This window comes from Corvus kubaryi, unplaced genomic scaffold, assembly GCF_017639235.1.
Source record: "Corvus kubaryi isolate FWS band 111438036 unplaced genomic scaffold, C.kubaryi_AGA036_p1.0 37387, whole genome shotgun sequence".
NCBI classification, from domain to species: Eukaryota; Metazoa; Chordata; class Aves; order Passeriformes; family Corvidae; genus Corvus; species Corvus kubaryi.
In genome coordinates, this window is record NW_024581129.1 from 8,525,109 (window position 1) to 8,547,766 (window position 22,658).

Consider the following 22,658-nt stretch of genomic DNA (forward strand, 5'->3'; position numbering starts at 1 on the left):
GTTTTATAGCGACCAGGAAAGCATTAATTTAGAAAACTTCAGAATAGCTTCAGTAACAGCACTGTGCATTTATCTTATTAAATCTCTGCCAAAACACATGCTCCTGATTACAGAGAATTCGATTCAATGTTGAAATTGTGGAAGAGGATATTTACCAGGCTACCAGTATGTCCTGAACAGACCCAGACTGGGAGTGCAATTAGGATAAATGAGTAAGCTCATTTCTGAGAGTCCTTTAATAAAGTCATAATAAACATCATTTTTACTGCCTTATCATTTATTTCTCCAGTGGCAGAAAATTAAAATGTATGTATAACTCTTTGTATCAGCTACATGAGAAATGACTTGTGGTATATCAATCTAAAGGAAAGTAGCAATATTACAGAATATTGGTGTGGGTGAGATCATTACCAACACCTTTAGGAGTTCACATTTCTCTTGGGAGTACTTGAGTAAACAGATGTAAAAACTGACTCTTGGTTGTGCTGATTAATTCTGAGAAAAATACATCAAATGAACTTTGGAGAAAGGTAAAGTGTGCCAGCTGGAACAGGCAAAGTTTGAAATTTTGATTTGGTTAAGCATGATTTTTTGATATGCTAAATACTTATGACTGTACTTAAAGCTAATTGGTAATCAGCCCTAAAGTGCTTAACCTGACTGAAAATCAGATCATATGTGTGATACTATCAGGGTAAGATGTTGCTACTAAATGAAGGTGCTACAAAAGGGCATGAGCCTTGACAGTTGATATTCCAAATGCAGTTCATGTGAGTGTATTTCTGATAGGGCTTTATTTCTTCTGCATTTTCTATTATTAAAAAGCTAAAGAGATTGTCCTTCTCTCCCCTCCTCTAGTGAGCCACCTTGTTAACCTTTGCTGATTTGGAATTGTGTGTTTCTGGAGCACTTCACGTGAAGGAGAGAGCAGGACTATGCCAGGGGAGACTTGCTATGTCACAATTATTGTTGATACACTTTAGAATTGTTGTGCCTCTTCTGTCCCTTTTTGCTTATAAATAGGTATTTTATAGCAGAAAATAAACTGTGTACGTATCACTTGCCTTGAAAATAGCCAAAAGAGGGTGGAAAGAATTGCAGAGCATCTTAAGTAGTTTGGAAAACTCAGTTCTACAGTATCTGTCATCTGTTTTCATGGACTTATAAATGCTTCTGAAGAATGTAAGAATTAGGAGAAATTAATATGGGTTGCTGTGCCTCTTCGAAATCAATGCAAATTTTGCACTTGCGCTTCTTGAACCAGGAAAAGAAATTAATGACAAGTTAATTTGTGTATCAGGAGGGTCTGACCTGGACAGGATAAGCATAGACTCCTGCAGGAGTTTTGTTATTGTGCTTGCTTTTAAAAATATAATTTTATTTTTTTAAATTTAATGCAGATTTGTAATGCTGTTTTGAAGGACATTTCAAAGCATTTATTTTTGTGTCATGTTAACATCTGTTTCGGATGTTCAAAATCAGTGCATTTTTCAGTCTTAAAAAAACCCAGATGTTGCTCTTCAGTAAATATAGCAGGAAAAGTTTCCAGCACCAGCATAATTGTCACATAGTTAGAACCATCAAATAGTTTCTTTAATTTTTGTTAAGGATTAAGGATTCTGGACAAGCTCAGAAATAAGGCTGTGGACTACAAAAGCAAGCAGCATTTTATAATGAATCCTATTAGATGTGGAAATTTCAATCAGACCTCTGTATTTGCAGAGTTACACTGCACTCTTGCAGTAATGTTAAACTGGCAGAATTAACTGGTTATGAATCTTAAGGATTTAAAAACAAGCTCTGGAAATGTAGCCAAATTTTATGCTCAATTTGAATGGTTGAGTTCAAGGGGACAGTTGTGAGCAGCAGATAATTCAGTGCCCTAGTTTAGCACTGTTACTGTCTTAAAAATTAACAGAGCTGTAGATCTGTATCATTCAACTGTGGATGTTTCAACAATTAGAGGGTGTATAAATTTTAGTGGAAAATATATTTAGAATTGGATGTGCACTTCAGTGCAGTTACTGAGTTCAATTAAAAATATTTTTTCATTTGTTTTCTCAGAATATAAAATAGTAACAGAAAAATGCATATTTTATAATCTCTGTTCACCATGGAGTTGTTATGGGTTGTTCTCATTCTGGATTATTCCTTGTGGAGAATAGCAGATTGTCTGTTTTAAATGAAATGCCAGTAGCAGATCTTATTGAATAAATAAAGAATAAATCTCCACATGCAGTGCACCAGGAATTCAAAGGTGAAAGAGCTGAAAAGTGACTGGTAAATAGCTTCTGGCTTGCATACCAGAGATTTTAAAGTAGCTAATCTGACATAATTTTTAAAAGGATTTAAGGAGGTCTAAAAACCAAGTTGTTACAAATAATTAGGAAAGGGATAAACAAATAGAAAATGCTGTTATGCTGTGTATAATCTCTGGTTTATCTGTGTGCAGTTCTACTCCTCTCTAAAGAAATATATCAACTGCAAATAATATGGATGAGGAAAAAAAATCTTTGTCACTGGAGGAGCATATTAGAAATTCTCAGCTTGCATGAAAGGCAACTGAGAGGGGAGTACAATAACAGTCTTTCAAATCATTAAGGAAATTGAGAGATTTTTAACTGTTTCAAAATGCGAATTAGAGCATTGATTGAAACTGTTGCATTGCAATTTCAAAACAACTGCATGACAGTGGTTTTCTCCACAATGTATAATTGAGGTGAATACTGAAAGTTTGTGGGTCTAGAAAATAATTGAGCTAATTAAATTGAAGAAAAATCAATCCAAACACAAAGATGTGACTTCTTTCTAAGGAAATCCCTGGATAATGATATTTTGGAATAAAAAATACCACTATACCTTTTGTTCATATTTAAATGTTCTGGATAAAATATATTTCATAATTCTCCAAGGAATTTTCTGAACTGTTGAAATCCATGTCCCTTACTGTAATAGCACAGTGCAAGAAACTTGGAGGTCATGGTATAACTAAAAATGACTTGCCCTTGCAATGTTATGCTAATAATGACTAATTTAGACCTAAAATGGAAATATTAGGTATGATGATGAAATATCTTTCCTTCCAACTAATGTTTATCTTCCGTGCATGGCAAGCTCATTCTAAATGTCTTCAGAGCACATCCTCTCTTTTTGTACTTGCTCAAGTTTGTTTTGCTTCAGGTTTAGATCTTGACTCCTGTCTTGCCATTCATTAGCACTGACAGATTGCTAGTACAATTAATTTTGCACCTGAGTAGAAAAATTAATTAGATGACCAATTGATGTCTTTACTGCCAATCAACAAATCATAAGGATTGTTTAGACTACACTGGATGAAATTATCCAGGCTGTGACAGGAGCTCAGCCTAGACACTCGTAACCATGTCTTCTAGCAAAAACTTTAGAACAACTGCAGTTAACCAAAAGAAGATTCGGAGGCTTATTCTCTTACAGAGTTTCTGATGGTATTACTGAGTGGCAGACTGATTAGTTATAAGCACTACAGGACACAGCCACATATGGAGAAACTAATATATTTTGTACAAAGTCACACTTAAGGAAGCCTAGTCTATTAAATTTAAATATTAAGCCACTTTGGAAAGCCAGGGTCATGCTGGCAAAAGTCTTCTCTTCCAAACAACCTGCCTTCTCTAGTTAACTGGTTGCTTTCTGGTGACTGCTATTTGTGATCTCTCCAGTTTGTTGCTCATCTTTTTTGTGTGGCAGGCATTGCTCAGTCAGCCTACCATTAGAAAATAATTTCTTGTCTAAAATATTCATGGGCGTACAGACAGAATCCAGATCAGAATTTTTAAAAAATTGCATTTTCATTTTACCTCTAGATGGTGATAGTTAGATGCAGTTTCTTTAGTGTCTGTGAAGCAAGTTGATTATTGCAATAATATTATTTAGTCGTATTTCTCCACTGTAGAGTGTCTTATTTTCCGTATACATACGGATTCCACTTTCCTGTGAAGTGTACAGCAAATGCCATTAGTCATGCCTTTTGTAGCTATAATTACCAATGCCTGACACTTAAGATAATGAAACTGAGATTTTATGATTCCTAAGTGATATCAATATTTAAATGGCTTCTTGCAAATCCGCCTTGTTTGCAGAGCAGTGAACACATTATAAACCAAATAAGTTTAAAGATTAATATGCTAATCAGACAGGGCTGTTACCATTTGCATATGAATAGGATGCCCTAAGGCTATAATCAATAAACATTTCTTACAATTTTTTTGTTCCTTTGACTATCTTTAGGCTTGCTCTTTAGTATTGACTGACATATTTGCTCATAGTATTTCTTTTTATATTACTTTAAATGATGTTTTAAAACCTGATGTTTTCCTCTGCACTTCTCTGTAAAGGAAGAGCAATACGCTTTCCTATGAAAGGGCTTTTGTCAGGAAAACACCTCTAAGATCATTGAGTCCAACTGTTCCCCAGAACTGCCAAGGCCACCACTAACCCATGTCCCCAGAACCCACATCCTCATGGCTTTTAAATTCCTCCAGGAATGGTGACTCCACTTCTGGTGTGGGCAGCCTGTTCCAGTGCTGCACAGCCCTTTCCATGAAGAAGTTTTCCCTAATACTCAGTGTAAACCTCCCCTGGCACAGCCTGAGGCCTTTTGCCCTTGTCCTGTCTCTGTTCCCTGGGGGCAGAATCTGAACCCCACCTAGCTCCAAGCTCCTGTCAGGGAGTTGCAGAGAGCAAGAAGGTCTCCCCTGAGCCCTCTTTTCTCCAGGCTGAGCCCCCCCCCAGCTCCCTCAGCTGCTCCCCGCAGGACTTGTGCTCCAGACCCTTCCCCAGCTCCGTTCCCTTCTCTGGACATGCTCCAGCCCCTCAGTGTCCTTTTTGCAGTGGAGAGGGAAGAATTTTCACAGAAACACAGTATAAAAGAGATGGAGGAGAACAGTATCTGATACCCAAAAATTTTTGAGGGGGAGAGCACCCAGCAAATTCTTTGGGTGAGAGATGAAACAGGGAAAGCACAGTCCAGGATCTGCCAGCTGGGCCTGTTGACCTTGAATTTAATCACAGGCAAGCATGGCCTTGGTATTTCCTTGAAGGTTGAAAATGGAAGACAATGGACTGGCAGTTAAGAGTTGAAAGGTAAGCAATAAACTGCAAAAATTAAACCCAAATTTGCATTTTATTTTCCTGATACATGATGAATTGGATGACTTCAGCAGCTGCAGCACTAAGCAGGCAAAAAGGAGAAATAAATAGTCTTCTAATCATATTCCATTTCAGTGCAACTCAGGGCAAGTAGAGAAGAAAATGAACTGGAATGATTGGGAGAATTTGAAAGAAAGATGTGGCTCATGGCATTCTGAGAGTGATTTGAGAGTGCATGAGCCAAAAAGGTTGAATATCCCACTTTTTCTGGAGTGGGACCCAAGGATGTATCAAGGAAGCATAGGAGAAAGCATAAAGCAGAAAAAACCTTAAGTAACTGGGGTGGAGGGAGTATACAAAGATAAGATCAGTCTTCAGAGACTTCTATAATTATTTATTTTTCTAAAGGAAACCGTAGTACAGCTTACTACATTGATTTGTTTATTGAAGTGCTGGATGCAAAAATAGTGGGAAATTAGAATTAGAATTTCTGCTTTCAGATTACAACTACTGCAGAAAGAAGCAAATAATTTATAATTTATAATCAATAAATATTTAAAACAAATATGAGTTATGTGTTGTAGAAACTGATTGATGAGAGAGCCTCCTTCCCCTTGCCTGAGCACCCAAAATATTTCATTTGGAGAAAAAGGCAGCACTATTGTAATTTTACCTATTTTCTTTTCTGCAGAAACTTCTTTCACTGCAGGGGTTGTCATGCATTACAATGACTGTATGGGTTCAAAGTGCATGTTTGTGAAATGACGTTAATTATCTTGGGTTATTATAAGTTGTATTTTGCTGCCAAAAGGAACTTATTATGCTATTGAATGATTTTTTTTTTGGGGGGGGTGCTGATTTGATTTGTATATAAAAAGGCAAAAAATACTGATTCCATGCAGCAAAAGTGGAGGCAGTGCTGCCTTTGTTCTTTACTGGCCAGTCACTTTAGTGCTGTTTTGGTAAATAGAAGCAGAACTGTGACTGCAGAAGCACAGTGATCGTTACTCTACATGTCTGTAGTTGAGTGGATAAGCCTAAAATGTGTGACATTTTTCTATTTAGTGGAACAATACTGGCTGTTCTTAAGGTTCATGCTTTGGTATCCATTGTGTCATGTATTTGATACTGTATTGTTCATTTTTATGAACTAGGTAACAGAAACTTGAAGATTTAATGTAAAATATATTCTAGTATTTGTAGTCTTTGTGCAAGTGGATAAAATGGTCATATTGAAATAAAAGCTTATTCACTCTAATTCCTGTTATGTCTCTATGGCACACAAAAAGCTGCTCCTATCACAGCTGAAAAGTTTCATTGTTCCATTTGTTTTTCATTATGCAGAAAATTCTTAAATTGGATCGTTTTGAAAGGGGGAACTTAACCATAAATGCAGGCCTGCAGCTGTCTCAAAATATAACTTGCATTTGTATTCATTTCTCACAATTCAGAGGTAACTTTGGAGAATTGAGCTTGAATTTATATTCCTAACAGAATACTATTGTCCTGAAGTGAAGTCAAATGAAACTGGTTCTTATTTTTTTTTTGATTAATACTTTTTACTTCTTCTATAAGTTTTGAGTGCAGAAGTACATAATTTTGATAAAATGTAAGTAGATTGAAATACATCACTCCCATTTCATAGTGTGCTTTTCTAACAGGAAAAAAGATAGTTCCAATCCCCTGAAAACAATTATTTCTTAAATGGTAAACTTTGATGAGAATCTCTTTAACTTCATATTCCTGAATATTTGAGAAGTACTTTAAAGTTGAACCAGAGTTTTAAGAATTAAAAAAACTATATCATCTGAAGTGTAAAACTATGGACCAATGGTTCTCTAAGATTTACAGTGTTATTTAAAAGCAAGTGTAAGGGGAAAACTCACCAGTCAAGCTTAGCTGAGTTAACATTAAAAAATAGTGGTGCCAGTTATCATGTTCTGGTTTTGTGTTCATGCTGATTGGGCTGTCCCTACCAAACCAGTTGCTAATTTTCCCTTTTGTTATCACATGCGTGGGCATTACTTTGAAAGGATGTTACAGACAGGAGGATCTCCAAAAAACCCTTTTTTATTAGTGAGGGAAAGGAAGTTAGAATTACAGTAATACAGTAGAATTACAGTAATACAGAAGTAATACTTTTTCTCTCACCCTTTTTTTATCCCCTTGTAATGCTTACTTAGCTGGTAAATGTCACAGTAGCTTCCTTAGTGTGGATCGGTCTCTTTTGCATTCCTTATGCTGTCCAGCACTTTTCTCCTTGCTCAAAACTATGACCTCGTCCAGCCTAGGACTGGTTCTTTACAAATATTCTCAGTATTCTCTATGTCCTTTGAAGTGTTCTGCTGCTGAAATGTCCTGAGTTCTCTTGCATCTTGTGCCATTTTTATATGTGGTTTAGTAGAGTTTTCACTGCTCACCTTCCCTTAACGTTATTCCCTTCCCCCTGGGATGGGCCATGGACTCACAAGGACTTTGACTTCAGCACTTTTGTATTTGTGGAGCTCCCATCAATAGAGTTCTCTATCCTAGAATTCCTTTTTCATTACATATTCAGTCCATCCTTCCAGGAAATGTGAGCCACATTTGCAGGGAAGATTCAGGAGTAACTTCATTTAGGGAATATCCTTCCTGGTGCTTAATCTGGAATTCTACAGCCATGAATGTCATTGCAGCAGAAGAAGGTTCTGTAGTATCTCAGTCAGTATCTCTTGCTGCTGACTGTACTGGAGGGAAAGACACAAAAGTGAATCCTCAATATACCAATCTATATTTTACATCAAAAAAGAAAAGCACCCACGTGGGACTTCTGCAGATCAGAAGGATGAGTGTTGATTACAGGCATTTGGTCTGTGTACACTGGAACTGGAGCAAGTTGGAATTTTGGCATTTGTCCTTTATTTTCCTCAGGCTTTTATATGTAAGTGGTAATGACCTGTGTCAATTGGTACCAGTCTGTTACCAGAACTTGCTAACAGCATTTTGGACTCAGAACTGCTTAAAGATTCTTAACCTATTGAGAAACTTCTGGCTCAAAATCCAGTACCATGGGAGCAGGATTTTTCATTTCAGTATGCAATCATTAAACTCATGCTTTCACATTGATTCTCAGAAGATTTTTGGCATTTCAGTAATATTAAGTTAGCAGGTAGTAGACTGACAAACACAATATTAAATTACTACTATTACTGCTATTGCTCTCCAAATCTCTGATTTCAGACATGTTTGTGATGAGAAAATCACAGACTAATTCATTAAACATACTTATTAACTGATTTTTTTTCTTAGAGCTTCTGTAAATCAGAGCTACGGAAAGGTTACCAATTGATCTTTACATGGGAGACCCAAGTGGAAAGTGCTCCTAAATTACAAACAGAAGCTACTTAATTAATTTTTTTATATTCAAGACAGTATTAAAGTGAAATCTTTTGTCTACAAATAGATATTCCAGTGGTGATTTTGATTTAGTCTGTACATTTTCATTACTCTGAAAATTATTTAAGTAGGTTAGGAAGTGGATGATATCAGGAAAACAGGGGCATCAGAAAGGAAATGTAATGATCTAAAATTGATCTTTTAAATTGATCTGAAAATAAGCCCAAGAGTAGTCCTTTCAACTTTCTATAACATGACCCTAAGATGACTATATGCCTTCAGTGACTAGACTAGGATAAGTTTATCCAAGTAATTTTATATTTAGTACTTAGTTTGATTTCCTAACTGAATTTGCATTAAGTGTGTAGCAATCCCTTGTCTTGGGAACAGTATTCCCCTCTGAGATAATAAAAGTTTAAATGTGTGCTGCATCATGAGCTTTAATATATTTCATAGTCTATTAGTTGATTTTCAATAAATTCAATATGGCACAGGGCTCCAAATGTTGCATTTGCATGTCTTGCTGTCTAAATGAAATCAGTATCTATGTACATAGAAGAATAGTAAGAAATTTTCCAATGGTTTTATCTAAGAAATTAATCTATGTTTTTGCAGTCCTGAAAAATTTCAATTACAGTGTACAGGATTTCTTAATTAGCTAACTATGGGTTACATCTTAACAGGTAATGTGGAACTGCCTGATTCACCAAATCACATGTGCAAAGATAAGTGCTTAGTTAAGTTAGGATTTCCATATTAAATAACTTAGTTAAAAATAATTTAAGCTTTTTTTTTTTGGTCATCCTTACCCCCCACATGGATCTTGGGAATGTATACAAAATTCTAAACAATATACTGGTTGAAGTGAGAATAGGCAGGGAGAGAGCTTAGAGCTGGGTGAATAAAGATTTTAATATAGTGTTTACTACATTAAATAAATTTGATTAGAATTATGCAGTGTAGTTGCATTTCATTTTTCCTTCATTTGCCTTCAAAGATGTACTCAGTGGTTAAAACAGATGGTCCTGTAGGTGCTTAATTATCCTGGCTTTATTTTCAAAGTGGAAAAGAAATCTGAATACTTCTTGCAGACTTACTGTTGTGGTTCCATCATGACACTAGCTGAATTCTTGTTACCAAAACTAGTTGAATTTTTGTTTACATATGCGTATGTAATTCACAATACTCTGAATCTTTTAAATTCTCAGATGTGCTAATTTTGGAATTATAGTATTCCTTTTTTGGAGTTATAGTATCCTGTAGAAAATGTATTAGTATTTTCTACACTGAAATATTCTAACTTGACAGAATTTGCATGGTATCTGCATAATATATTGTATTTTGTTGCAAAGAGGCCTCCTATAAATTTGAGAAACTCTAGGCATCTGGAGAGAGAACTTCCAAAAGACCAAGGCATGGGCTGCTTTGGTGGGAGATGTTCACTTCATCTCTGAAATACCACCAGTCCTTAGAAAAATTGAATCTTTTCTCCTAAGGACTTGCAATATCTTGAGGCGAAGGACCATGCTTCAGTCACCAGGAAAAACTGCAATTCAGTGTTGAAATTGGCCACATCAAAATCCAAATTTTATTTTTATCTAGTTTCCACAAAAATACAGCTGTTACTGCCCACTCTGTGTGACAGTGGTTGGTGCTGCTTTTTTACATAAGTGTTCTCCTGGTATTTGCCTTACAATTTACTACTAAATTACTGTGGGGTTTTGGAGCAGCAAGGCAAGGCAATGTCATCAGTCCTGTTCCAGCTTAATTTCTGATGTAAAATACTGAGATTATTGACACACACACACACACACACACACAAAAAAAAGAATGAATAAGTTACAGATTCCATTGAAGAAGCAAAGGGAAAGGTCACTCTGGATCTTGAGTTCTGATGCTTGGTTTATAGTTTTTGACTTGTGCTGTTTCAGCATTCTTTTAAACTGTGTCATTCCCTAGAAAAGAGTGAAATCTCAGTTTTCTGTAAGTGTATTTCACTTCTGCATGACATTTTCCTAGAGAAAGCGAATATTTAGCATGTAATTGGTAATAGGCTCATGAAATAATGAGCAGCAAACAAAAACAGAATCACAAAAACTACAGCTGTGTTAAATTATACTTAATGTCCTATACAAGCAGAAAGAATGAACTGTTTTTATTTTCCAAACAATAAAATTTCTAGTTTAGTTTTCAATGTAATTTTGTTAGGAAGTAAATTAAGTTTAATACTTTGGATAAAATTAGGTTTTGCAATTCTGATGCTACAAAGCTAATTTACAAAGTTGAAAAACTGTATTGAGGACATAGAAATCAATTTTATAGTGGTATTAAATTATTTTTTCCTTTGGTCACTGGATGGTAGAATATGCTGGAAACCATGGTAACGAGAAGTGCTGCCATGGTTGCCCCAGAGTCATGTTAAAATGAGCAAGCTGTGTTTGTCTTGATTAGAATAAGAGAAAGAGAGAGAAAGAGGAGGAAAAGGAAGAAGAGAGAGAATGAGGTTAATGACCTGTACAACAGCAAATGCAGAGCCAGACATGGATCTGTGGCTACAGGATCCTGGAACTTGTGGTGCCTCACATGAAAGTGCTGAGCCAGGAGGCTTTGAAGAGTGGAGGACATACATCAGCTCTGTTTGTCTTTACATTATTCCCTTCCCTGTCTGTGTTTTGCAGGTTTATATCAGGATAAAGGATGATGAGTGGAATGTCTATCGAAGGTACGCGGAGTTCAGGAGCTTGCATCATAAATTACAGAATAAATACCAGCAAGTGAGGACTTTTAACTTCCCACCAAAAAAGGCCATTGGAAACAAGGTACTTGAAAGAACTGACAGTATCAGTAAAAGTTGGGGGAAAAACCTCTCTTATCCATACACAAAAAATGAGGTGACTAATAAATGTTTTCACACCTGCTAGACAGTACCTGGTATTTTTATAGACTTTCCCCCTGCCAGCTGGAGATTCACTGACAGAGGTAATGCACTGGTTTTTCCACTTACTGAAAAGTTTTATTGAATGAAATATTGATGACATAAACAAATGTACAAACCCTCAAAAACTGTACTGGACAGCCCTATATGTAAAATGAAGTCTCTACTCCATTTCTCTCCAAAAAATGCCAGCAATTAACATTGGTGAGTAATTCATTAACTATTTCTGTAAATTTCAAAAAGTATCAATCTAAATTCCTTAAATTTCCTTCACTCTTCATCAACAGTTTTAAGTTCTTTTAACCAGCTTTTTAAAGACATTTAGGTGCTTAATTCCTAGAATCTGTGTCTTTGTTTCTTAGCCCTGCCATTTTAAAATGGGAATTTGTGTTTTCCTATCATATAGGGATTTTGAAATGAAACAGTAAATATTGTAGTATGTATATAGTAAATATGTAGTACCATGAAATTAAAACCTTAGTCATCAAAACTTTAAACTGATCAAGAGCTTAAATACACATTACAATGTACACCACAAGTCCAGGAAGGACTGAGGAGTAATTGAAGTAATTTTCTTTGCAGCATAGGAATTATCTGAAAATTTTATTTAGCTATCACAAGTAAAATACTGGAGATTTAAATTGTGCCTATGACTAAAACCATCCTTACTAAACTGCTGGGTTCTTAAATTAGAGTTCTTAAGGTTAACAAATTTCTTAGCTTTTACATAGGATTTTCTGGTTTTACTATTTTTTTGCCTTTGTATCACTGAGTTCTTGTATTCAATATTTAAGAAGCTCCAACCGTAGTGATCCGTGTAATCATCATAACGCAGCTGACGTAATGACTGCAAAACTCAGATCTTCCTGACATTGTTTTTGGTCTAAGACCACAGTAATACATATATCATTAAAATGCCACAGTCATCCTAATTATATCTGTCATAACTTTGTCTGTATTAGAAAAATCATCTTTGCTAATTTGTATGAAGTAATATAAATTTTCAGAAAGAAATTGAAAAAAAATTAGAAATTCCTTACTGACATTCAGATGTCAGTGAATGTGGATTCTGAATGTTTAAAGGGAGTAACTTTGATTGACTTCCAGTGATTTCCCAGCTATTCTGTAAAACCAAATAGGTAAATTTGGCACATGTGAAATGGCAGTGTTGCACATAATCTGGAATGGGTGGTGGTGATACAAATATATACGAAATTTATCAATAAAATCCATAGGTCTGTTTGCTTGGCTTAAGGTCCAGTTAATGTAGTTCACTGCCTGCTGACTGAGGAAATGGAAGTACTTATGAGAGCTTTTCTGCTTTTTTTTTAATCTATTAGAAGATCCTGCATTTTTCATTTAAATTTTAGTGGATGGTTTTGTAATGGAAACCAGGCATTTTCTTCTTTGTTACATAACTAATTCTCCTTTTTTGAAGTGATGGAGTATCACTTCAGTACATTACAAAAGCTGCCTCTTAAGCTTTTTTGATATTCTTTCACCCTTAATTACTTTAAATACTAATTGAATTACAACTTCAGTTGCACAATTGATGCATACAAAATTATCAGTTGAGCAACTCATTAAAAATTTTGCATTGCTTTTTCTTTCAGTGCTTTAGCTTTGAGCCAAAATTCTACCTTAATCTTGCGTAAACTCACAACCACTTATCAGACCTCAGAAAAAGGGTCTTTTCTTTACAGTAAGGAGTGGGTGCCATCCCTTTCACTCCTGAGAGACTCCTATGATGAGGCGTGGGGCAGTGGTGTGGCTGTGAACTTGCAAGTCAGAGAGTGATGCTTTCACCTCAGCTGTGCAAGGCTCAGTTTGGCACACAAGAGCTTATTTGCACAGCACATTGTGCAGGCAGATTTTTGTCCTTTTAGTGGCGCTATTTTCTCTGTGTGTCACAGAATGTATTGCCCTTAGGAATTTGTATCATTTTGTGCAGTAGTCCTTGGGAAATAATTGTGCTGTGTGACTGAGATGGTTAAAGGCCCTGAGATGGCCCTGCTTTCCACGGCCAGTTGAAGGTTTAAAATGAAGGTTTAAAAATTCAGTATAAGATTAACTAATTCATGTGGAAATTTCTGTCTCGGAATTCTGCAGAACTTTCAGTTTAGGATGAGAATTTGTGCAGGATATTACACATGGAAATGCTTGGTAATAAACATTAGAAGAGATATTGCCAATACTACTTTTTTCAATAGTGCTTTTTAAATTTAGTTGCTACCAAAGCACATTCACCTTTAGATATGAACTTAGGTTTCAAAAGATATTTTTTCTCTCTGATATTAGTTTTGCTGCTTTTGATAGAATTGGAGCTGTCTTCCCATTCCTAGATTAATCAATACAATTTTAAATCAGTGCCTAAAGAACAGTTTCAGTAGCTGAATTCTGCTAACAAAAGTATCTCTTACATTAATCTATGGTTTTCATATCCTTTGCAACTCCTCAGTGTTACTAGATTCCCAAATAACATATTGGTAAAAAACAACCCTCCATGTGTAAATGGCTAAAATTTATTATTTTACAGCTTTTGGAAAAGGGCACTGATGCTTTTATATCCTTCAGGTCACTACCTGGATGAGTTTATTCACTGCATCACTCAATGCACTCTGTACTGTGGGGCTAATGAAGGTGATGTGCTTATTGTAAATGTCAGAGGCATCCAAAGGTCTTGCTGTAATTGATACCAGCACTAAATTCCATGTTCAGTTACGTGTCCCAGATTTAGGGAACCTCCAGGATCAGGAGAGGACACCATATTCCTCAGAATGACCTGGAATCACTCCTGCAGACCAACAAAATACTGTCCAGTGCCTTGCTATGCAAAATATTGGAGCTCAGAGGAGGGAACTGAACTAGAAGAGAGTAATGTAGAATAAAATACAGAGAAGTATTAATTTTCATGCATATTTTTCCTGTTTACTGCAATAGAAGTCAAGGAGGTGAGGTTCAAATGCAAAGTTGCAGAGTTCGACATTGGGAAAATGCAAAAAGAAAGCAGAATTTCAGCTGAATGAGGATTTTAAAAAGTCAGAATATCAAATATTATTGCATTTTAGTATTACATTCATCAAGTAGCAGTAGAATTTGAAAATATTTAACAATTATAAACCATTATTATATACCTTAATTTTGATAATTATGTTTTTAATGCACTTTTGCCTTTCCATTGTTTGCCTTCAGTTGGGACATTTATCTTAAAAGTTCATATTCGTGCTCTTTCAACAAATTATGTACGTAGGAATAAAAACTAGCTTTAATGCTTGAGGAAACATAAATTTAATATACAGAAAACCAATTAGTTGAAAAATAACTGAAAAGAAGAAAGAATACTGCTTTGGACAAGTAACCTTTTTACAATTACAAAGAAGAGTGTGTATTTGCCTTTCAGTTTGGTAACCTCATTTTCAGCATATTAGTTTAACATTTGAATTTAGTAAGTTAGAACTAAAATAAAGCGGGAAAGAGAATAATTTGTTTTGTATATGTTGCTTTGAATCAAGTTAGATATTTACTGAAGGAAAATAATAATGCTTGCAAGAGTCCATGTATTAATTTTCATATATACTAGGCCCCATGCTGTATATGTTCTACTAAAGATCTTTCAGTTCTGGTGGCAAATATAGTTGTCAAAATCTTTATGAGTAATCCTGGCAAGAATAAGTGTTCTTTCTTCAATTCATCAATGCTTTTGTTTGAGTAAAACACGAAATATATTTGTTCCCTTGTGGTGTGTGTATAAGAGAAATGTCATATACTCATCATATATTTTAATTATTTTTAAACTGCAGATCATTTTCTTTAAAACTTACAAATTTTAACTGTATTGTTAATACTTGAAGGGTTCAGTTTTTGTAATTTTAAAACATGCTCACTGTGTATCAGCCTGGTTTGTGATTTGCTCAGTATTTTATGTGTAGTTGTATATACCAATATTTGTAATTTCGAACTGATTTTTCTTGCAATAAACAGATTTTTGCCTTTTAGCAAGCCTTCAAGTACTTTGGATGCTTTGAACTCATCCTTCCATTCTCACTGTTTGTCTTTGTGACTGCTGCCTTCCTGTCAGGAATGCCCCAGGGCAGGCTGGGTTCCATTGGGCAGCACTCCAGGTCTGCAGTGTGCCCAGTTATGGGAAGCTCATGAGGAGGAGCTTTATACAGTCACAGCACTTGATTGTAAAGGGTTCCCTGTATGTTTTTGCATAGAAATACGATTTTTTTTAATTTAAGATAACATTTAGCTAAGGAACCTTTGCTGGTACTGTGTTGGTATCTCTCAAAATAATGATTAAGTATTAATACATGAATATTTACTAGACTTATTAGTCTAATTTTTTGAATATTGCAGCATCCTTAAAATATCAGTTGCAGCTTCTACATTGGGCAGATTATAGTAATCAAGTAAAGATTTAATTAAGAATCCTCTTGCAATAGTGTTGTCCCAATAGAGGGCATAGCAAAATAGAAATGGTTCTTTAATTCCACTGAAGACCTGAATTCAGTGATTGTCTAAGTGAGGAGAAATTGAATCAGGTAGCTTTGCACTGAGTGCTGACTTGACTGCATGATATCCTCTGCTTTCCTTTAAAACATTGGATACCCCATATGGAAAGAATACACAGCACTTTCCTGAGATCAGAAGAGTGACTTTGCTGTGACTTCTCAGCTGCATTGAGGGAACAATACAGAACTCTAAAATAAGTTTCTGTCTCGGAGAAAACATTGAGAGCAACATAATTCATCATCTTTAGCCCATGCAACTGAAGTCTGTGAGCTGTATCTCCGGCCATGGCTTGTTTCATGCCCAAATGTTAGTTCAACAAAATGAATATGTACTTTTCACCTGTCAGTGACTAACCTAAATTGTAGATTAATTTGTATATGTCCCTATTTTAAAAAGTTCAAGAATATTATGTGCATGTATTTTAAAAGATATCTATTTGTATATACACATATATACGAGTATGTCCATGGCAGCATCATTTAGGATATATATGAAGCATTTAGGATATATAGGAAGTTGGCTTCTGGAATGTATCTTGTGATTCTGCAAGTTCTGTTCCCCAGGGGCTCTATCCTTCTCTATTTATGTCAGTGGAAATCCTGCCTTTGCTCACAGAGTGCAGATGAATTTCTTTTCTTTTGTTCCCAGCAGCAAAGTTGCCTTTTATCAGTGTTTGGTCTGTTTGCCTGTTGCTGAAGATAGTGAAGAGTTTAAGATAGGATGCAGGATAACTATTTTAGGATTAAAAAGCAGAGAACATAAAGATTTTATTGCAAGTAAAAGAAAACAAGAGAGCTTGCTCTTGTGCTTATAATGTTTATTGGCTTTTAAAGAAGTTTGTCAAGTAAGGAGTTGTCTGGCTCTATGTGTGTGTGTGTGTATATATATATATATATATGAAGTAATTTGAAGCCATTCAAATTAGAGTTTGAGTGTTAATAATTTTGCTCTTATGGGTTTCACATGGCATCATTGATGTGTAACCCCTGTTATGCATTTCCTTCCTGTAAAAGTTAATTGCCATTTTTGGCAAGCAGGACCTGTCTATTCAGAGGCAGTACCCCCTTAAAGCTGCTTTTTAGACCAGGTGATGGAGGAAAGAAAGTCCCTTTGGAAAGGGATGAAAGAAGAAGCAGCAAGATAGGAACAAGGCTTCTTAAGGAACACACACACCCCTTCCCTGCAAAATATGTATTTGAAAATAGGAAGTACAACAATTCCTGTTTAACTAGTACATAGACAATAACAGAAGACATATGGAATGTTTGAAAGAGGATGGTGCAGGAAGAATCTTAGGGGAGGAAGTAATTTCATTTTAGATTTCGATGTTTTTCTTTCCAAATTCACCAAAGCAATTCAGGACATCCTAAAATTTAAGTATGTGTTTGGCTTGCGTTGGAATCAGAAGTACAGATATATGTGCTTTTGTCCTCTGTGGGATGTAGGAGCTCATAGAAACTATCTTTCATCAGATTAATTTGTCAAAGTCAGACTGCCAGGGGGAGCTGAGAAGAAAGCAAAACTTCTGGTTAATGCACTTGGGACAGGGGGCTAAATAATGTTTCTTGGTACTAAGCTTTCATATCCAGTGTCTTCATATGGAATTGGTAGAAAATTATGACTCTCTGATGTTTTGGAATTGGAATACATTTATTAAAGGAGAAAAGCTTTGAAAATATAAATCCTCGAGTTATATATTATAAATTTGAAGATTGCTTTCATTAAAGATTGCTTTCATTAATGCTACCTAGGTTGATTTTTGGATGATGTAATATAGAAGCTTAAGTTCTGTATTATTCTTGATTTTCAAAGTAAGTAGATTTTAATTTTCAACCCTCTTAGTGGTCTTAACTAGCGTATTGAGTTATTTTCATACAGTCTTTTGCCTTGTGGGTTACAGGAAAAACTGTAGCTAATATAAATTTGATAGATATGCTTGTGCTGTAGTGTGGGTAAAAGGAAAAGAAATGGATCCATTGTGTTCAAACCAGGAAAGGAACTCAAATTAATCTCATATTTAGCTGAATGTAATAATTCTGTAACATAACACTTTTTTTTATGCCATTTTAAAGCCACAAAAGAAACTTTGTCCTGTAAGTTCATTGTATTACTTTGTAGCTGAAAAGTTCAATTCTCAAAGAACCTTTAAATAGCCTTTGGGATTGAATGAATATGATCTGGTTTTCACATATGTAACTTAATTGTAGTGCCATACAAATAGAAATAAAAATAATGTGACTCCTGGCATAGTCATTAAGATTTCTAGTCACAGCCCACCTGTTTCCTGGCACTGTCACCTGCACACTAAGGGGAAATACAGAGTATTTCAGATTTTGAATCCAGATCCTCTGGGTTTTCTACTGCATAAGACTGCAGTTGATATTTTATGTATACAGCACTTAGAAAAGAGCATTCAGTTCTTCTTCATTTCCATTTTTTTGTCATATCAGTATCTGAGAGAAGAGAAATAAGTCAGCAGGAAATGGTTGGCTTTTATATGACAAATACTTTATAGTAAATGCTTCCCATTGTGTGGTATGAAATGTCTGAGTTACCTGAAACTTGGCATGAAGGTTAAATCGAGCAGAGTGCAGAGCAGCATATTTCATTTTCAGGGCTTTAATTTAAAAGGTAAACAGTTCTTCAGCTTGTGCTTCTCCATCTCCATCAGAATGTCTCACTGAATTAATCTGTTCATTTGGTGCTCAAGGGCACCATTTCAATGAAATAGGGAATTGAGTCGTTTTCTTTTCGAGTTACAAAAATTCCTTGCTAATTGCTGTTGAAGTTTAGGAAGAAGGAATACAGACTATTTAGGGTCTACAAAACAAAACTTTGCCTGTCAAGTGATGTTTTTATTCTTGCTGTCTTGTAATGCTATAATTAAGAGAAGCGATTTATTCTAACAAATTATTGAATATAGAGCCCATAGAAACAGTTCAGATGGTGTTGCTTTACATCATGACATTATGGGGAAAAAAAGGAAAGTAATTTACATGCTGCTTGGACAACTGCTCGATAAAAATATGGCAGTTTTATAACAACTCATGCGTCATTTAGATATTCTAGTAGCCTCCTGGTATAAAATGAAAACATAAAAATAAATTTTCTAAATTTGTTTCTTATTGTGATGGTGATGCTAAATTACCAAGTTACTTGGATTAATAAACTTCCTTTCAGAGAGATCTTAACAGGGACACCTAATTACAAAAATAAAAGTAAACCCTTCTTGTTTTAAATTTGAAATTTTACCCACATTTTTCCCTTTCCTTACATATCAGTGTGCTTGATTTCACCTCTCTTCTTCTCCCAAAATATATTGTCTTAGAAATATTGGCAAATTTTAATCTTACTTGCTCTACAGCTTTTTGGGCAATTGCATTTACTAAAGATATTCAGTGTTAATTTTTTAAAAAAGAAAACTAAATATTGAATACGTCAGATCGTGTGAAATGCTGGATCCACTTCCTGCATGGAAAATCTGATTTCCTTCATTGCACTGTGTAAAATATCTTTGCATGAAGGCACAATAAGTAATGGGCAGTTAATATCAATATTCCTCATTAATTAAATTTTTATTTTAGAAAACAGTCATACCATCAGATTGTATCCAAATAAATTTTTTGTTAAAGGAGAATCTAGTCTTTTACCTGGGAGTAAAGTTTTTATTTCCTTATTAATGATTTTTTAAGGGAAAGCATCACTGTAAGGTTATTGTACATATAAGCTTGTATTGTAAGCACTGTATGTACCATGTTTCTAAAGGGTTTTGAGGTGGGGTTTTTTTGTTGTTATTTTAAATTTAGAGTCTGTCTTTATTGGTCTTCAGGGCATTTTCAACCAGATTAAAGAAAGAAATTAAGAAAGAAAACTGCAGTGCTGGAGAGAAGCACTGAACTGAGACACATTTTAACTAATATTGTTGATAGTTATTACTGTAATATAGCCTAGTGAAAAAATGGATCTCAATTTCATGAACTGTTGTGTTGTAGTTTGCAGAATCTCCTGAATAAAATTACAGGGTAGATGGATAATGCTTTATCTGAGGAGAAGACAGAAACAGTGTTTCCCTATTCAATAGCTGAGCAAAAGACTAGCCCTAGGGGTCTTGCTGCAGTTTTTTATTGATGCTTTTTAATTAACAGTTGATTCCTGACCAGTTGACAAATTAACACATGGTTGGCATGTGTCTTTATATAGCAAAATATTTAGATGACACTGGATTTTATTAGCATAACATTACTGAGTTATTTTTCTAGCAGTGGCATTAAGCACAACACTAAAAAGAGATCCATTTTAGATTTATTCTCAAGCTTTCTTTTTTCTGTTGGCATATTTACTGATTTAAATGTTGCTTTGATTAAACTGGTGCTTGACTGAGGGCATTGCAGGACTGTAGCTCACCCTCAGCATGTCTGCTACTGCATGGGTTTGCAGCAATGCCTTTTTCCAGCTACTTTTATCTGAAAGCATTGCTTTTCTGGTACCATTGAAATGAACCCAGAGCTGGAGATGGAAATGCATCAGCTATTTGAGTAGAAACACAGAATAATAATTACAATTATGTAGTAAATCTCTGTTTAAAGGAAAATAGATTTCTTTTCAAAACTGACATTTCCTTGATTTCTTCTTTGTATCTCATCCTCTTAAATTCCTGTTTGTTCCACTGAACAGTAGATGTACAAAAAAATCTCATGCTGGGAAGGGGAAAATGGCAATTTCATGTATTGTATACCCCTGTTATGTTGTATAATGCTGGCCTGGTTCTGCCATACAGAAACTGGCAATACAAGTAAGATGGAAATTTTAAGCTTATGTAGTTTCAATAATTTGGAGATGATTTTTGTATAATATGGTGGTATCTGGTATATTTAGGATTGGAAACTGTACCTTCCTAAAAGTTTTATGATGCAATAGTTACTGAAGGACAGAAGTTGTATTTTACTGTGACCTGTGCAAAGGCATCAATTAACCTGTAAAATGAATATTTGCTATAAAACTTTTAATTACAAACTGGTGAGAATGACTCAGCAATTGAATATTTCATTAGCTCCCATCTCAGCTTCTGATTTCCAGCTTCATTTTGAGGTTAGCATTTGGTGCCTCATAAATAGATAAAGACTGGTTTGATAATTTTGCTGAGACTGGTTGCCAAGACGGTGGAAAATAATGGGCTACATTAGAATAACCTGAGTTTATTTCTGCATTTGCAAGTTGAACTTTGAATAGCACTATTGTCAGCTTTATTTGGGATAGGATGCGTTGTGTAGTATCAGAGGCTGATTAAAGTCCTAAAGCCATATTTCCTTTTATTTCATATTTCCTTTTATCTTAATTGAGTTACATTGAGCCTTCAGCTGTTTGGTTGTTTGGTTTTGTTTGAGTTATTTTTTCCCTGGTGCTACCAACAGGAGGTTGGTTAAATGATAAGTAATGGTTAGAACCTCAGTGAGTTTGATGTTGATGGCAACAGCACCAAGCCCAGAATCTAAAAGTGTTTTATCTGTCCCTAAATCATGGCAGGTAACCATGGCAATCATAGCATTTCCAAAAGCTCCTGGAAAATATTTGAAACATCTTAAGTGAGCTGTCCCATTAATAATGAAGAATATCAGTGTTTTACCATCTGTTCCATACTAGCAGTGTGTATAAAAGACCAGCAGTTGTGTGAAACAATTTAAACTGCAAGTGGGAATGAACTTGGCTTGTAATGAAAAACTGCAAAACAGCATGACATAAAATATTACCATATAATCAAGCCTCTGCTTCTTAGTTTTACACCTTAACATCATCTTCTAATATATGTTGAGAGTCTCTAAGTTTTCCATTATCAATTACAATTTTCAGAGATTTGTAATTTGATATTAGCATGTTGCTGTGGGCAGAAGAAACGTGGCAAATTATCAGTCAAAAAGAATCTCATACAACATTTTGGGAGACATGAATTTCAGATTAAAAATATTTTCCCAGATGTGTTTTGATGCTTCTGTAATCTGAAGGAGGTTTGCTTGTTAACTGAACTTTTGTGGTCTCTTAATCAAAACTGTGTGCTCTTGACCTGTGGGCTAGGAAATTACTTTCACTGTAGTTAGTGCAGAAACAGCAGTAGTTTTATTTTTTTAGAAAATATGCCTAAGAAACTTCAGTGAAATCTTAAAAGTGGGTCTTTATTTAAGTACTGTTACTTTATCTTGCTGTGTATTTGTTTTCCTAAAAATGAAACTATGTAATCTAACCTTTAATAATGTGAAAATGCAAGGGTTTTTTGCAAAATGTATGTATTTGTAATTTTAACAGAATTACTTTTTCCTCAAAGTACATTCACATCAAGTGTACATAAATGTGTATCTTGAACCTTAGGGGAAGATCTTTGCTGTTTTCTGTGTGAGTACATATGCAAATGTAGGCTTGTATTGACTCATACAGTCACCAGAGACATGTACTAAAAGTAAGGGGTGGGTGTCACTGATACAAATCCAAATCCAAAAAATTTCTCTTCATTTTTTGCTTGTAAATAGAAGTAGGTGTTTGTTTACGGGTTGGAATGCAAAGTACTACCTAGATTTCTGCTGTGGATAATTGGGCCCAATCAAAAGAAGGTTATAGGTATCTTTTTATAATTTAAGACTGAAAAAATTGGCCAGGCTTTGAGTCAGTTGTGTTTTTCTGTTACCAATTGTTTTGTTTACTATATTGTGACAAAAAC

General features: G+C 35.0%; 1 protein-coding gene across 4 annotated transcripts in view; it reads left to right on the plus strand.

The window, feature by feature from the left end:
- The window catches only part of SNX29 (sorting nexin 29), a 114,627-nt gene that overhangs the window by 44,977 nt on the left and 46,992 nt on the right, over positions 1 to 22,658 (plus strand). For all 4 annotated transcript variants that reach the window (XM_042037347.1, XM_042037345.1, XM_042037346.1 and 1 more), the window contains exon 19: positions 11,181 to 11,321. In XM_042037347.1, coding sequence (XP_041893281.1) covers positions 11,181 to 11,321 — 141 coding nt within the window. The remainder of the gene's footprint in view (positions 1 to 11,180; positions 11,322 to 22,658) is intronic.